General features: G+C 51.9%; 1 protein-coding gene and 1 long non-coding RNA gene across 2 annotated transcripts in view; one reads left to right on the top strand and one right to left on the bottom strand.

Moving 5' to 3' along the window:
• Window positions 1–227: 227 nt before the first annotated feature.
• Window positions 228–2556, top strand: LOC129736041 (uncharacterized). Its single transcript, XR_008732203.1, has 3 exons — window positions 228–330; window positions 2152–2313; window positions 2431–2556. It is a non-coding gene; the product is annotated as an uncharacterized LOC129736041 (long non-coding RNA).
• The window catches only part of CHST13 (carbohydrate sulfotransferase 13), a 32205-nt gene continuing 17719 nt past the window's right edge, over window positions 2113–16598 (bottom strand). Inside the window, exons 2-3 of the mRNA XM_055709950.1 lie at window positions 6979–7061; window positions 2113–3433 (exon numbers count right to left, since the gene is read on the bottom strand). Coding sequence (XP_055565925.1) covers window positions 2588–3433; window positions 6979–7061 — 929 coding nt within the window. The 3' untranslated portion in view covers window positions 2113–2587. The remainder of the gene's footprint in view (window positions 3434–6978; window positions 7062–16598) is intronic.

Genomic DNA, 16598 nt, shown 5'->3' with positions numbered 1-16598 from the left:
TTTCTTGGGGTTTTGTTTTTGGTTTTTTTTTGTTGTTGTTGTTTTGTTTTTGTTTTTTGTTTTTTTTTTTTCAGAAAAAGCCCAGAGGTGGTTATCTCGAAAGGTCCTACATGATCCAAAAGACGCCTTGTTACAGACCAAATCTCAGCAGGGTATTGCCCGCAGCAGACAGTGGCTGAGGCTGGAGGGCTGCATTCATTCCCTGTGTGTGTGGCTTCGCTGTTGTCTGGGGCAGTGGGTCAGGCCTGATGAGGATGCCGGGGGACAGGCTGTGGATCAAACCGCCATCACAGCCGGGACCAGCTCCAAATCGCCACCACTGCAGCAAAGGTTAGAAACCAGCTGGCTGAAAGACAAAGCCCAGAGCACGCCATTCCCTCGCTTTCACACCAAAGAGAGCCCAAAAGGGCTCCCAGCCTGCCAGGTATTGCCTAAACACCCACACACAGCACAACACGGGGAGAGTCGTGTGTACCTGTCTCCTTCCCATTCGCTGTGCCATCAGGTTTTAACAGCTACCTGTAGGGAATAGTATTCAGGAAAAGAAAAAGAAATCCATGCAAAACCCCATCCTTTTGTGACTCTGAATCTGATCCCAAATTATGATTCATGACCAAAAGCAATGAAAAGGGCTTGTGGTGACTTGAAGAATCATTTTTCCAAGCAGAGGTACTGCTAAGCGGGGAATGTGAGACTCCTGAGAAAGCAGGAGGAATGCACTCCGAGCCTGAACGCTGCAGATGAAATCTGTTGCATCATATAATCTGGTTTTGTGCTTTGAGTTTCAGCTAGACGGGGAGATGCTCAGATAGCACCAGAAAGGCCATTTCCATGAGATCTCCAGTTCAGATTGGGAGAATCAGTCAGACTGCCAGGTTCACCAGCAATTTTATTTACTTTCCTTTTTCATTGCTTTGCTAAACCCAATCTCTAAACAAAGCAACCGAAGTGGGAGTGTCAGCACAGAGATGCCAGTCAGACGCAGAGAGGAAAAAGGCTGAGATATAACAGCTGAAAGTTGTTAGATGAAAACATTATTTTTTAAAAGAGCCTGAGAGCACTGGGATTTTATAAAACCTCCCATTGTATTGCACTAATAAGTCAAGTGTTTGCAGCCAAGCCAGCAGACACACTCTACAGCATCTATTACTGGCGTGTTTATTTACAAAGGCAGCCACCGAGCCAAAGCTGAACAGAAAAGAGGAAAGGCTGAATTATGGTTTTAAAGAAATACAGCTCCTTGGACTGGTTTTAATTTAAAACCCTAGGACTCGCTTTGTCATTTTCTTTTGTGTTTTGCCCCCTCCTCCCCATTTCTTCTTCAAGGAATGAATTGTCCAAAGCCAGACAGGCAAAGGGATATTTTCCTCTAGGTGTCTCTGTCCCCATTTTTATTCTCAATGTCTTCTCTCTCCTCCCCTCCCCCCCCCTTCTCTGGTCTTCCCAGTCCAGCATTGCCTCTTCATTACCGTAGTGCTCTCCCACATCCCAGCACAGCGCTCCCCGAAGCACTTTATAGCCCAAACCTGCCCCAGCACCTTTCTGCATCCCCAGTGCGATGGGCCGCCCTGTGTGGGAGGCACCGGCTACACACAGGAGCAGCGCATGGCAGGGGACGAGAAGCCATCGCTGCCAGCTCAGTGAGGCCATGGGCAGGACACCATGGATAACGTGATTCACCTGAGCAGACACCTGCACCCGTGCTGTACATATCCCTTTGCAAAACAGTTATCACTTGCTTTTAAAAAACAGGAGGTGTGGGGCCTGGATTTATTGGGCTTGACCAGAAATCCAGAGATGCGCACACCCACACCGGTGCTGAGTGCTCTGCTATTGCAGTTCAGGAGAAGGCACTGTGCCTCTATCAGCCCAGACCTGCTGCAGACCTGCTCCTCTCTCCCTCTCTTCAGAGCATTTTGCATGTCAGCTGAAAGCATGTGGAAGGAGAGGAACAAAAAAAACCCTCCGGGCTTTGTCAGGGAGAAATATGTGGTCACAGTAACGCACCACAGCCTTCCCCAGCAATGGGGGACGGTGTGGGAAGCTGGGGGAGGATGGAGGAGAACAGGGCAAAAAGAAAAAGTGGGAGCGATTTTAAATGAAAGGAAAAACTTACATTAAATTATTGCTTTATTTCTGGTTCTATGCAAGTCTCTGACATGCTCCACCCTGCCCCCCCAAGATGCCATGTCCACCCTCGAACAGCCCAGTAAGGAGGAGAAAGACCTGAAGGGATCCTGCCCGAAAAAGGAGCCTTCCCAAGACTTGGATCTACAGAGGAGCCTCTTAGTTAAAATAAAGTCCCCAGCCAAGGTAAGCCCTCCTTCCAGCGTCTGGTCCCACCACCATCCCCTGTAGGTGTTGAAGGGTGAGAGGGAAAGGGAAGGAAAAGCTCCAGCCCCAGTGTTTTGAGAGATGTCCTCCCTCCAGACCACGCCCGAACAAGGCATCAGGATGTAGAGCAGACTGTAATGGCGAGAGCACGGGACAGAAGTCAACCAAGAGATGAGCACAGGGTGGGAGGAGAGGAACTGTGGCAAGGTGAGAGTTACCCAGCTCTCCCTCACCTCTCCCCCCAGCCCCTACCTCATCGGATGCGGAGGTACGAGGGGATGGAGTAATTGAAGAGCAAGTAGTCCATTTTGTATAAATTAAAGAGTCTCCTTTGGTAGAAAGGGCTAATGTCGTGGAAGAACTGGGCCGTCATGTCGTCTGTCGTCCTGGTGGTCTTGGATGAAGATGGGAACTTGATGCTCGTGTCGGCCCCAACCAGCTGAAGGATGTAGTTGGCATCTTCAGCCAAGGTCTCATACTTGCCCACCACATCGTAGTGGACGATGCAGGGATGGCAGAGGGAGTGCACCCGCTCCCAGTGCTCATTGAAGGGCTCCTCCCGCTGCGTCCGTGGATCCAGCAGGTAGTAGACAAACTCCTCAAAGCGCACATCGTCCCCGCGCTCCAGGGCCTTGTCGCTGGGCTCCTGCCGGTGCCGCCGGATGATCTTGGTCCCGTAGCGCTTGTGGAAAGCTGTGTTGTAGCTGCGGGTAAACTTATTGCGGTACGCTGAGACCAGGCGCTCAAAGGGCTCCCGCACGAAGATGAACTTGAGGTAGCTGCGCAGGCGGTGGTTGATCTCAGGGACGCTGTACTCGGAGAGGGTGCGCAGGTTGGACGAGACGTGGGCCTCATTGGCAGGGATTTCCAGTGGGTCCCGGTATTTGCCTTGCCCCGTCAAGACCATCATCACCCGCTTCCAGTTAGTGCAGGCCACTTTGGGCACGTAGCAGTAGAGCAGCCCATGCGTGTCATCCACCACCAAGTGCCGCAAGTCATCCGGCCGCAGGAGACGCCGCTTGCGGGTGTAACGGTTGCAGATGTTGCTCAACAGCTCCCGTCTCTGCTGGTGAACTGCCTGCAGCGATGACTGCTCAAACTGGGGAGGAAAAAAAGGAGATGGTCACCAGCTTGCCCAAGCTGATTGTGGCCAACACACAGCAATTGGCCCACAACTGTCCTCATTCCCTCCCCTTTCCCGGGTTCGGCAGTCACCCATATGGGATTTTTGAGGACAGTGTTGACTTTGAGCACAACTTGATTTGGTGCATTTAATCCTTGGACCTGCTGGGGGAAAAAAAAGAACAAAATGTGATGAGGGGACAAGTCAAAGGGGGTGAGGGAAGAGCAGGCGGTGCAGAGAGGGTCAATAATGGAGTACTTGGTACAGCACCCCCCCCCCCACTGAGCTAAGGTGCTCTTCTTTGCACTGGTCTAGGGGGGCAGGCATGGTCTGACCCCTCCAGTGCCAAACAGTGCAGCCCCTTTGCTGGTGCAGGGCCTCGCACACCTCCCAGCTGTGACGGGCATCGCTGCATCGTGCTGATGCCTACAGCCATGGGCTTGCTGCAAACACTGCAGCCAAGAGGCGGAAATGTGGCACACAAGCATGGGCATGCTCGATGAAAACGGCATGGCTGTGCTGCCAAGGAAAGGCAAAGGGAGATGGGTGGAGGAAAACGGTCTCTAGCAACGATGGTTGGACCCTGGGGAGCAGCGGGGGAGCTGGAGGTGAGGTGGGGTGGCAGGGGCATGGTGGAGAGGAGCGAGGTGCTGCTGGAGGTGGTGGTGAGGCCCTTCCTGCGGGCTTTAGGTTCCTTGTCCTGAGGGACTTCTTCCACACGCGCCAGTCCAATGCCTCACCTCTGGTCACGGTCTCCTTTGTCCACAGGGATGAGGAGTCCGCACACATTCCTTCTTCTTTATCCCTTTTGACCCTTGCACCAACGCCTGCTGCATTGGCTTCCCAGGAGCTCAGGGCCCACCGCAACCCCTGCCCCAGCTGAACCCCCCTCCTCCAGATTTGGGGATGTGACCTTTCCTGTCACAGTTTTCACTGGAAATCCCAAAGTGTCATTAAAATGTCTGGGGAAGGAAACCATTTCCAGGAACTCAGAAGAGGAAGGTCCCTTCTTCCTCCTGCCCACTCCCTCCCTGCTTTGCTCACAGGGGTTGGAGGTTTTGCGTTCAGCCCCAGTGTCATTGCTGGGAACCACCAACAGCCTCATCCAGGCCGCGACCACTAACGGCTTCACTGCCTGTCTGCTGGCGCGGGCAGCTCTGGCCCCACGGAGCTGCTGCTCTAATGCAATGCAGGACTGTCATGTCGCAAGGCAGTGGTGGCTTCCCCTTTGGGGTTGTGAAGCCAGTCCTGCCGGCATCGCAGGGCTCCACAGCAAACATCTCTGCAGCCTGCAGCGACGTGGCAACCTCAAGATGAAGGACAAGGGCAGGACACCTCCTTGGTCCCTACCTCCTTGCTGCTGACAGCTGTCAGTGCTCAGGCATGCCGAAGGACACCCTTTGCCAAGCTTCAGATGCACCCTCACCCCTCCCCAGGGGGCCATAAGGGGTTTGGGGGGGCACCAGAGCCTGGGAGAGGCAATGTTGTGGAGATGAGGGTTTGTGAAGCTCCTGCCAGGAGCTGGGATACTGAGACAAACTGCCCATCCCATGGGTGATCCAGCAGACTCATCACCTTCAGAGAGGTGTTAACATCTGGACAAAAAGCTCCTCCTGCAAGGGATGAACCACACTCAGACCCTTTTGGATCTCATTTCCACAAAATGAAATAACCTTGTCTAGGTCACGTTAGTCACCACTTTCTCCAGGAACCTAAATGGGCAGTAACCTGAGACAAGGGCAGGAGAAAGCATCCCATCCTTGCTCCTTCCAAGAGGGAGATGAGAAGGGAAAATGTTCAAATGGAGGAAATGCAGGTCAACAGGCTCCTAACTGCCACCCAGATATGACTTTGACGTTGTTGGCTACTTGGGTATGAAGACAACATAGCACCTAGGCAGGCGATAATCCCAGCTGAAGAGGCATTCTCATGGTACACCTCCCTGCGACACAGCCAAACCTTTCAGCAGAAATTTCTTTAGTTCAGAGGCTCCCCATCACCTTTTAAAACGGGAAACCCTTTTTGCAAGTGCTTAAAAAACCAAAAGAGGCATTTTAATAATGTGATTTTTTTTCAGGTGTTTTTCGTTGCACTTGCATAATTCAAAACTATTGGACCAGAAAGACAGACAGACAGACACTGTCTGCAGGCATGGCAACAAATAAATGTGACTACTTTTCAACAGCCGCCCACTGGAATAAGTGCAGTTATTTCAGAGCAAAATTGCTCCCTTAATTTCCTTCTCTTTAAAAGCTAGAGAAATTAAGTAGCTCTTTTAAGGAAATAACACCATGACATTCCAGCAGCATTAGGGTTTGCCGGCATCGTGGCCAAGGAAGTCCACATTTGCAATTTTTCCCAGAGCAAATGTAATTTGGCTGCTTATAGACACAAAAGCATCAACCTAGACAGTAAAAAAAGAGCGTTGTGTGTGGAAAGGAGATGTGGCTCTGGCTGCAGTGGGTGCTGCCGACAGGCCGTGGGGAGGCAGCGGGGCTGGCAGCCAGCTGCAGAGACCACCAGCATTGCCCTCTGCTTCTTGGGGGCTGCAGAAGATGACTGCCTTATGGACATGGGGAGATGCAAGGCACATTTGGTGGCTGGGGCATGTGGCTGTGGCCCAGCCCATTGCACCAGTTGGAGGGTGGCTTCCTGCAGGGAAATTGTGGGCGAGGATCCCTCTGCAAAGACACGTCTGTCTGCACAGGTCCCACCCAGGGGGGAAACGCAGTAGAAGGAAACAAAACACACCTTTGGCAGCTTCAACTGCAAACCCTTAAGCTCCCATTCAGCTGCTAAGAGCAAGTGGGACACCTTCCCTGATGCCAGGTCACTGATGCTGGCGGGGCTCAAAGCCCTGGGGGCTGGTGAGGGCGAGAGCTCCCTGCCTCAAGCAGTGACTGTGGCTTGTCCTCCAGCAGACCCCTGCATGGGTCATGAACCCACCAAGCCCACCTGGAGGCAAGCGTTTCCTTGCCCGGACTGTGCCTGGCTGCCCCTTTTTCAGCAGGTGTAGCTGGCACAGCCCAGGGTGATGGAGAGGACTGAGATGTCCCAGGATTATAAACTCCTCGTGGCTGGGTCCAGCTTTATATATGCATATATATATATATATATGCACATACATATGTGTGTGTGCGTAGCACCCAACATAGAAGCATCTATCAATTATTAGCTCAGAAAGTGCAGCAATGATGCTCTTGCCCTGCTATGATGGCCCAAGCTGGCTTGGAAATCCTCAGAGAGTGAAATCTCCTGGGTTTCCCAGCTATGGCTCAGCCCCCCAGCAATGAAACCATTTGCCCAAGTACCAGCAAGGGCCATAAGCAGTTTTTTTATCAGCAATTGCTCCCCAAAGCAGCGTGGTCTCTTCTTTTGGACGTGGCCAGAAGTTCAGGCACAGAGACCTTGGGGGTGGTTGGAGACAGCATGGAGCCCCACACGCTGGAGGTGTGGAAAGTCAGCCCCCAGCGCCCCGCTCCCTCTTCACCCCCTCCATCTCCCTCTCCCTGTCCCCTTACCTGGTCACTCTCATACAAGGCCTGGAGCGGGCTGCGACCGGCCTTCCCCTGCCAGGTGGATCTCATAACCCCATCTTCTGTGGCTGGAAAAGGAGCAAGAAAGATCAGAGGGGCTGGGAGGGGCTGCTTCCCTCACCCTCTCTGGAGATGCTCAAGTTGGGATGAGGCAACATTCCCCCAAGAAGAGACAAATCTGTTTGGCTCTGGGAGAAGATGCTCACGCAATGTGTGTCCCTCTCTCTCATTTTTTACCAAAACCTGCAGTTAAGAGTTTGAAAGGTCCAGAATTAACCTTTAAACAAATAAAAGACCATAAACAAAGATAACAGCTTGTTGCAATTTCAAGAGCAACTGGAAACAGTTTGATCCATGTGCATTTGGGAAATGCCACTGTGTGCAGGCTGCATTGGTGGGGTAATGACCCAGGAGGCAACAGGACCCTGACCAGCATCGCTGCAGCCCCGTGAGGGGTGAGACAGCATCTGTGCTTGGCAGAGATAAGGGGCAGATCCAGCACGGGCAGCTCTGTGCTGAGCCCCCGCAGGCTCAGAGTTCGCATTTCCAGGCTCAGAGACACAGCCATTAATAGACAAATTGGTCAGATGCTTTGTCTGACTAGTAAGTTGGTTAAGTTTTTATACCAGCAACATGTCCTCAAGTGTTTGAAGCTGAAGACACCCACCCAAGTGGTCCATGCAGATCAGCTGGTTTGCTTTCAGAAGTCTATTTGCAGCAGCAGCAGCAGACCTGAGGCTGGATCTGGCCAGCCACAAACGTGATGCCAGATAACCAGTCAGTGACAGATGCTCAAGTTCTCATGCTCCTAAATTATGTAGGGATGCAACCACCGTGCAGGCTATGAAGCGTCTGCTTCGGCTGCCATCCCCCAGCCCCAGGGACCTGTCTGCAGCACTGCATGGGCAGAGCCATGCAGCCTGGATATCCCAAACCTAGCGCATGGAGCAACCACGACAAGGGCGCGGGCTCTCGTCTGCAGTAACAGCTCCAAGCAGCTGTCCCACCTCTCACCCACCCTTCACTGCTTGTATCTGACCCTCTCTGTTGGTAGAGGATGCCACAACAGTTTTCATATGAGAAGAAGATTTCTAACCATGGGAGTTGTGCAGCCCTGCAGATGATTCCACAGGAGAAATTACGCTGAGTTTTAAAATGGAAGATGAAGCTTTTTTCTGAAGGGCATGGCAGGACACCTTGTTGGGGAGATCATGGCTTGGGAGGGTCTTCCAGTCCTCCAAGTTCCTGCTACTACAGGGACCTTCTCAAATCTCAGAGGGATGTATGTGGTGGAGGGAAAACATCTCTCACAAACCTTTTCTGGCAACACGAAGGTTTCCAACATAAAGGCTTTTCACATGACAGTCTGGGGGTCTGAATCTTTTCATTTACTGACCATCACCAAACAGAACCGTATTTTGTTACACAAGCACTGGATGGCATCTTTTTAACCAAAATAACCAGAATGAAAAATCCAAATCCTACCTTCATTTCCATGTGCCTATGTTTTGCTTAAATGAAAAGTGCTCCAAAGCACAGTCACCAGAGTCTAAGCTAAACATTCTTCATTCCTGGAGCTGTAATTAGGGGGAAATGACTGCCTGACCTCACCAGATTTCATCAGCAGCGCATGTACGCTTGCGCGTTCGTGGGAAATGACACTTCCTGGAGCACTGGAGTGATCGAGATGTGACTCTGAGGGAAGGCAGTTCCTTCCTTAATCCCATTTCAGTTACCCCACAGGAGGGTGAAACTTCATCTGTGCTAATGACAGAGAAGCAGAAGATCCAACCTACACAGTGCTGGGCTGAGATGCTCGTCCCAGAGGAGCCCCATTTTATATCTCCAGGCTCAGCCCTCTGCAAGTGAGAGGAAAAGTGATTGACCTTGAAAACTCAACACACAGCAGCTCAAATCTGTAAGCAAAAAGCATTAAACCCAAGGCCCTTTCCTGGCCGGGGCTGATAAACTCCTGTTCAATGTGAGAGCGTGACCTGTCGTGGGCTGCCTGCAAGCGCCCTGCACCGCAGCAGACACTTGTCCTATATTTAGTAAAAGCAATGTGGAGGCGTTTGTTTTCGAGATTAACATGTGCATCCACCAGAACCTTTCTTACGAGGGACATAAGCAAACCCTGGGTGGTTCAGGCTGACCTGAAGCTGCTAAAAATGCAAATTGCTGGTGCCGGCGCTGTGCCGGGGCACATGGAAACGCCACCCCAGGGAAAGGCTTCAGTGCCTGGTGCAGGTCAGGTCATGGCCCAGGAGGAGTGGGCTGGCTCGGCAGGAGGCTCTTCAGGGTGAGCAAAAAACAAATCTGCAGTAAAGTGGGGAGCGAGCAGAGGTCAGGCAGGTCAGATCCGTGCTCTGACTGCCCAGGGCTGTGCCTTTCAAGAACAAGCCTGGCCAAGGACTGATGCACCTCGCATGACTCTTGCCGGCAGCCCCAGCAGAACCATTGCAAAATGGATTTCCTCCAGCCTTCCCTCAGCACAAGATCTGGCAGAGAACAAGGAGCCTTCTCTGGACAGCAGCAACCCCCCTGGGATCTCCACTATGCTCATGCTGTACAGGATTCCAGAAGAAAAAGGGAAAGAGAAAAAAAGAAAGAAAAAAAAGCTGCCAGGCTGCTCCCGTACAGCTGGAGGAGCCTGGGAGCGCTGAGCTGGCAGGGGGAAGACGCCAGCGCTCCACACTTGATGCATCTTGACACTTTTGCTCTCCAAAGCGATGACACCATCCCCTGCCTGGGGCGCTCGCCAAACCCTTCAGAGCGAACGTCTGGCCCAGTGGCAGGTTTTTACAAAGCTCCAAGTGCAGGGAGGCTCCCTCCTCTGAAACCGCCTGCTCACGCTACACGCGGCGTCCCAAAGAGAAAAGCAAACAGGCTGCCGGCTGGGCCACCAGGATGACTCCTGACGACAGCCTCAAACCCTGCGGCAGAGGGGGAGATGCTGCAGTTGCAGCCGTGTGCGGCTCAGCACAGCACCGCACAGGCACCGGTGCTTGCGGAGGGCAGCAGCCACTCAGCGTGTCCCGTGGGACCACAGCATCCATCCTCGGCAGCGCTGGGGTCAGGGCAGCTGCAAATGCCTGCGGCTGGCAGGGTGCGGTCCAGGCTGCCTGTGCCCAAAGCATCCCCAGAACATCTGGGATCGCCTGGCAGAGCAACGTTGGCCATCACAGCACTAGGCAGGCCAGGGCTGCTGCAACCTGCCTCACCCAGCAGAAGGCTGTAGACAGTGATTTAACAGAGTCGAGCCCCCTTAAGACCAGGCTTCGCCACCTAACACAGCTCTGCCTCGTGACCCCAAGCGTGGCCATCCCCTGTTCACCATCCCTCAGCCCCAGCCCCTGCAATATCTCTGCTGACACATTCCTCTCCCATCCCTCCTGCCACTGCCAGACTCTGAGTCCTCATCATGCATCTCTATGGACACAGCTCAGCCCCAGTTTGAACACAAAACCGCTCTTCCCCAGCTACTCCATCCTAACCACCTCATCATGCAATCCCACAGTGTGCTCCCATCCTGAGATCTCCCCCCATCCCGTCCCTTGCTTTCACCGCCTACCCAAGCAGGCAATCGCCCACCTTGGAAAGGCTGAGCTCAAGAGGCTCCACAGCTGGCTGAACCACACAGCTGGAGAGGAAATCAAGACATGGGGGGGGGGGGGGGAGCTGGGGAAAGGCTCGATGCTTGATCTGTGCCTGTTTCTTAGATCAGATCTGGGATACAGCCTGGACTGCAAGGAGGAGGTGGGAGGAAGGGGGCAGATAGGCAACGGCATTTACACACCCTTCTTCTGCCAGTTGTTCATGCTGAAAGCAAGACAATAACCCCATCCCCTGTACTGTTGGTTTACTCATCCCTGAGATGCTCCTGGGACTCCAAGAAGTCTGGGAAATCCAGGGAATACTGAAATATACGACAGTGTTGAGGAGAGAGTGTCATCTGAGTAAATTAATGGTTTGTGCTGCATTTTGGAACCATGGCCCTGAGTACAGCAGGATCTTCCATCACGGGAAGCTGCCAAGATCTTCACATCCTGGCTTTCCTCCTGACTTTATAACTTGTTACTGAGGTTCCTGGATTCCACTACATGCAGTGGTAATCCTCAGAAATTTAGCATTGCCACAATTGCATCTGAAAGCAGGGATGACACTTAGCCAAGGTGTATAGAGTTTCTAAAACACCAGCCCTTGGCAACTGCTGGATCACCATTTGGATAACATGTATCAAGATGGTGCACATCCCTGATCAAAATCCAAAATGTTTTTCACTGAGATGGGCAGAAGGAAATAGCACGTTTCTCCTTTTGCATCTTCAAAGGATGAGGCAAGGAGTGATGCAGAGCAAGAGACCGAAAGCCCCACCTAAGGCAGTAACATTGACACGAAATCACTGAACGAGATGAGCCTGAAAGGATGCTCAGGCACATTTTGAAGTCTCCTGTGCTCCAAGCACTTTCAGCTTTTCCTTCAGAGCTTAAAAAGGCAACGCGTTCCCTCCCTCCTTTCCCCCTACAGCCCAGATTTTAGTGCTGTCCCATCAAACCCAAAGTTACTCTCTTGCAGCGGGTTGACATCAATACCGCAGCAGGATCTGGGGTTTCAATGTCTTGCCAGCTCTCTTTGGAAAAGGGAATAGATTTTAAAGCTGTGAATATTTAGGTGTACTAGCTGATTGCAAAGACAGCCAGACACGTGTGAGGTGAGGGTAAGGCTGGATCATGCCCATCCTGGACTTCAGGAAGCACCAGTGAAAAGAATTTGCTGTTTTGGCTGCAGAGTCTTAATTACGGAGGGAGGTTCTCTGCAACCACAACAGCAAATCCAGTGCCTCAGTTCAAGAGTTTGGCTAGGAGACAGGATTCAGGCAGCGACAAGCCTGCTAGGCTGACATCAGCATTACCAAGGCTTTAGAAAACAGTCTGGAGGAAAGAAAACAATGAAAAGACATGGGTGCAACTCATTAGGAAAATCAAATCAACATGCCATTTACTAAGCGCAGCTTATACCCATGCAACTTCATCTGTGAATAAAATAAGCCACTTCTGTAGATCAAGCATATGTGGTAGATCTTTACCCAGATATATGTAAACATGAGATATAACACAGGAAATCAGCACTTCAGTCAGAGAAGATGAAGTTTAAAAGGTGAACTGTAAAGGACACAAGAAACTGGAAAGCAGACAGTGTTTAAATGAGAAGTGCTGGGCAGAAGGCAGATTTCTAGTAAAATATCTCCAAGATTGGCTTTGGGTTAGATACTTTGTGAATGAGTTGGCATAAAAATAGAAAGATACTGATGATGGACAAAGCATTGAGAAAGGCTGCCATGGCAGGGAGAGACTGAAACTCCAAACAGGGAAACGAAAGCTTCTTCCTGGACCAGGAGAGTGGAAATTCAACAGAATTTAATTTCACAGTGTTGGAATTCAGCAGTTTCTGCTACTTTGCCACTGGAAGTGGCAGGAGGTCCCAGGTGCATTAGTTCTGGGCTATCAGCAGCCAGTGGGACAGTCATAAAAAAAGGCAAATGATGTCCTGAAACATACCAGGTGAGGTATTTGCCATAGCAGCAAAAAAAGCGTGAATACTATTATCCATAGCATTGGTGACCCTCTCATAAAGCACTGACAGTTCTGCTCTCCTGGGACCAAGGCAGACCCAGAGCTGCTGAGAAGGGCTGTGAGGTGACCAGGCAATCCCAGGATTTGCTGCCCCATGGAAGGCTGCAAGAGCTGGATGTGTGTATGAGCTGAGCTGGGACATGATTGTTCCCTGGAACGGGCCAGCAGAGAGGGACAGGAGGTGTTTCACACGCAGGGCATCTTCATGCCCATTTGGTCAGGTACCAGACAGGAAGAGGTTTGGAAACCCCAAATCAGTGGAGTCTGGGCTGAGGGTCAGCAGGAGGAATCCCAACACCTTTTGGGCTGGAGGACGGAGCTTTCAGGCATTTTCCAGGCTGGACCTGGGGGCCACGAGGAGCCAAACGGTCCACTAGTGGTCTCCAAGATGAAACACTGGAGAGGATTAAAAACTGGCGATTCAGTGGTCTCCAGCCAAGGGAAGCGATGAGGCAGCACGCATGCTTGGACATGCATAGGCACCCCAGACGCCCCAGGGAGCTGAACCTGACCCCACCGCTGTCTCCTGCTGCTGTCTCACAGCCCCAGCTTTGCTTCCTGTTGTGTCTGCACAAAACCTAAAAAAAGAGGAAAAATAATTGTGGTGCCTGGCCACCCGACATGATCAGTCTGGGTGTTAATTACAGCGTGCAGCTCCCCGCGGGTGAGTGGGATAGGTGCTTGTTTGTACTGTGGGAAGACTCAGATCTCAGGGCAGCCCCTCCTGGGAAGGGGTGCTTGCTCTCGGACCAAAACCAAAGCTCTGAACTTGCGGGAGGTGGGGTATGAATCCGTCACATTTGTGGTGCATTTGTGATGGTTTCACATTTGTGATGGATTCTGGATCTGAATACAGGAAAAGGTGTTGGTGGCACAAACTGACCACCTGGCACACATGGCACGTGTGCGGCTGACCTGTGTTCACAGGAGAAAGAAGTTTACAGTGGGAAACAGCTCAGAACAATACGATGCCTTTTTATCAAAAGGGGAAGCAACACCCAGAGCTCTGTAGCGTAAAGGGATCAGCACTTGCTTTAAGACAGTCACTGGAAGAGCCAGAAATTAGGGCCCAGATCTCTTTGTGGGCACAATCTCTGGCACCTGTCGTGGGTGATGAGTGAGTGCTTCACTCACAGCAGTGATGGCTCACACATCCCTGACTGCAGAAACGCAGCCTCACTTCGTGAAGACAGGCTCCTTGCTATTAAAATAACTGCACCCAAGAGACATGGAGAAGGATCCTGCCATCTAACTGAAGGGAGGATATTGAGACTGCATTATTCCAAGCCAGACCCTAGCTGCAGCCCCTGGCTGCTGCATCTGTCCAATTTTTGATTTTAACATCCAAGACAAAAAAGAAGAGAAAGAGAGAGAGAGAAAGAAAACAGAGCTTGAAAGTGAAAGAGAACAGCAGCAGTGATAGATCCAGACAGTTCCTGCAGTCTGAGCTCAGTTTTCCCTCCTGGTTTGATAGCAAAGCCTGGGACGCGCCGCCTGCTTGGCGGCTGCACGCTTTGACTGTGTGAGGATGCTCCAGGGCACGGAGGCCAAGAAATGACACGTGGAAGCAGCAGTCGAACCCCTGGGCAGTGGCCAGTGGTCTATGTGAGGAGCAGCCCTGCTTGGAAGGATCAGAGCTATTGGGTCTAACAGTGCTGGTCTCAAGGAAGCAGTTTAATTCTAGGAAGCTCTGGCTTTTATGCTTGAGCTCGTACTGGTGGAGAACACATTTACTTCATTTCCACCTAAGCACAAGGGCTGATTGTTTTTAAAGATAGTTACTTTTCAAAACAAGGGTGATATGGGAATGCAAACACCAAAATCCCACAGCAAACCCCAGACCCCACTGACTTAATGCTGATGACCGCATTAAGTGACTGTTTGCTTTCTTGCATGCTGCATTCGGCTATGAAAACGTGTAGCAATTCTGGCATTCATGCATCTTTAGAGCTAAAGGAGCACCTCTGGGAATTAAAACCAAAACCCATTCCTATTTTTATTCTTACTGGAAGGTTTTTATTTGGGAACACACATTTTTGGCTTCAGTGAAGAGGCAATCCAATCTACTTATATTCATGTGACTGCTCATTTTTACTGCATCTAAAAAGCCGGGGATATCGACAACAGAAGTTGAATTAAAATGCTAGAGAAGAAGGAAATCTAACAGAGCCACATGCCTGATTTGCTTAAATGCATCCATCAGCTTTGTGAATACAGACACAACCACCTCCACTGGGGAGCTGCAAGTGAAACAAGAAGCAGGAGGTGTAATCATCTGGGCTTCATCCAGGAGTCTGCACCCAAACCAGCTCAGGGGCTCACCCCAAAAACGCAAGTCTGCTTGGGCATCTTCTCTGCTAAGGCTGAAGATCCTCCACCTGAACGGTGAGGTGGGGAGGGGAGCGGATGACACGGCTGCTGTGTGAGGCCACAGGCTGAGGGCCGACCGCAACACCAGAGCGCAGTGAGATGTGTCCTCTAGCACAGCCCCGCAGCGTCTCGCAGTCTGCTCAGCTGGCAGCACTGCCTGATTTGCTGTTCTTAAATACGGTAAACAGCAGCCCTCATCCCCGCCCCCCCCCCCCCACCCGTCACACTGCTGTGTCACAGCAGCAGCCACCTCCCGCAGGTTAGGTGGGACCCTGCCTCTCACCACCTGGCAGCACCACTGGGAAAACATGTATCCCCATGGCTCACAAGGGAAAAGGGAACATCCCAAATACCTTGGATGCGGGGTACCAGGACTTGAGGCCATAGGGTGGGAAATCTGAGGTGGGTGGCAAATGCCAGAGACATGGCTTAGGATGCCAGGAGAGCGGCAGTATGAACACGGGAGCTGTACCTTTCGCTGGGGGAGAGCCAAGAGCATCAGTCACAGCTAAGAACATTGATCCCTGAATCTGCAGGACATGATAGGCCCCGTTCTGCCCCCAAAAGTGAAACAATAACACGATGACTGCATACAAAGACCTCAAGCAAGTCCTTGTTCTCTGGTGCAGCCTCAGCCGTTGCCTCTCTGGGCATGCAGGGGGTGGGAAAGAGAACCAGGGTATGCACAAGGCGTTGCAGACTTGCCTGGCAGCTTGGGACCTCTGCTGAGGGCCTGCGGGAGCCACCGGGGCTGGGAGGGAGAATTCGGAAGGAGCTCTCTCAGGTAGCAGACCAAGCTTTATCCTACATCTACAGAGCTGAGGTTTGTCCCCCCGAGAGCTGATGGGCACCTCCGCACCCCGGCGGTAGGAGACTGTGTCCCTTGGGCACGCTCGGAGGTAGCGGGCAGCATCTGTGCCCCATCCCACCAGGCACACCTGGCAGCAGAGCACACACGGGACTGAGCATTCGGGGGAGACTGAGCATTTCAAGGTGAACAGCAATGTTCAGATGGGCACAAGCAAGGGTAAAAAGTCCAGCCCTGTGCAGAACAACCAGAGGAGATGTTTTCTGATCTTTTCCCCAGGCCTCCCCCATGCACAGCACTACTCCCCAAGCAGCTGCGTTACAGAGAAGGGAAGAGCCCAGATACCGACCTGCGATAGCCCCCACCTTGCACAGCTTCCACAGAGCAGCTAACGGATCCCTTTGGAGCAAACGCTGTATTTGATCTCTTTTGTTCATCCTGGGGCTATGCCAGTGAGTGGTGAGCAGGAGGATTGATGGAGGGGGGCTGGCATCAACTCACAAAACTCTGTAACTCTAATATTTACAACACAAACATACGTTTCTTGTTCCAGACCAACACCCTCCATAGCTCAGGAAATGCTCCTGTGGCCCTTCCCATCTTTGCTTCTCGTTGTGTGGTGTTCTTCTCCCCGTTACGGCTTGTTCAGCTTGTTCTGCCTCACGACAATGTCCTCTTGCAGAGGCTCAGAACAGACACAGGTGAACATTCATCCCCACCAGCAGGCGAGCAGCCAGTGCCTCTCCTGTACCAGGGGTCAGGTGGACATGGGCAACAGGTTGCTACCTAGACAG

This window comes from Falco cherrug, chromosome 4, assembly GCF_023634085.1.
Source record: "Falco cherrug isolate bFalChe1 chromosome 4, bFalChe1.pri, whole genome shotgun sequence".
Classification (NCBI taxonomy): Eukaryota; Metazoa; Chordata; class Aves; order Falconiformes; family Falconidae; genus Falco; species Falco cherrug.
The sequence above is the reverse complement of the archived record's forward strand: the minus strand, read 5'-3'. Positions and strand labels throughout refer to the sequence as shown.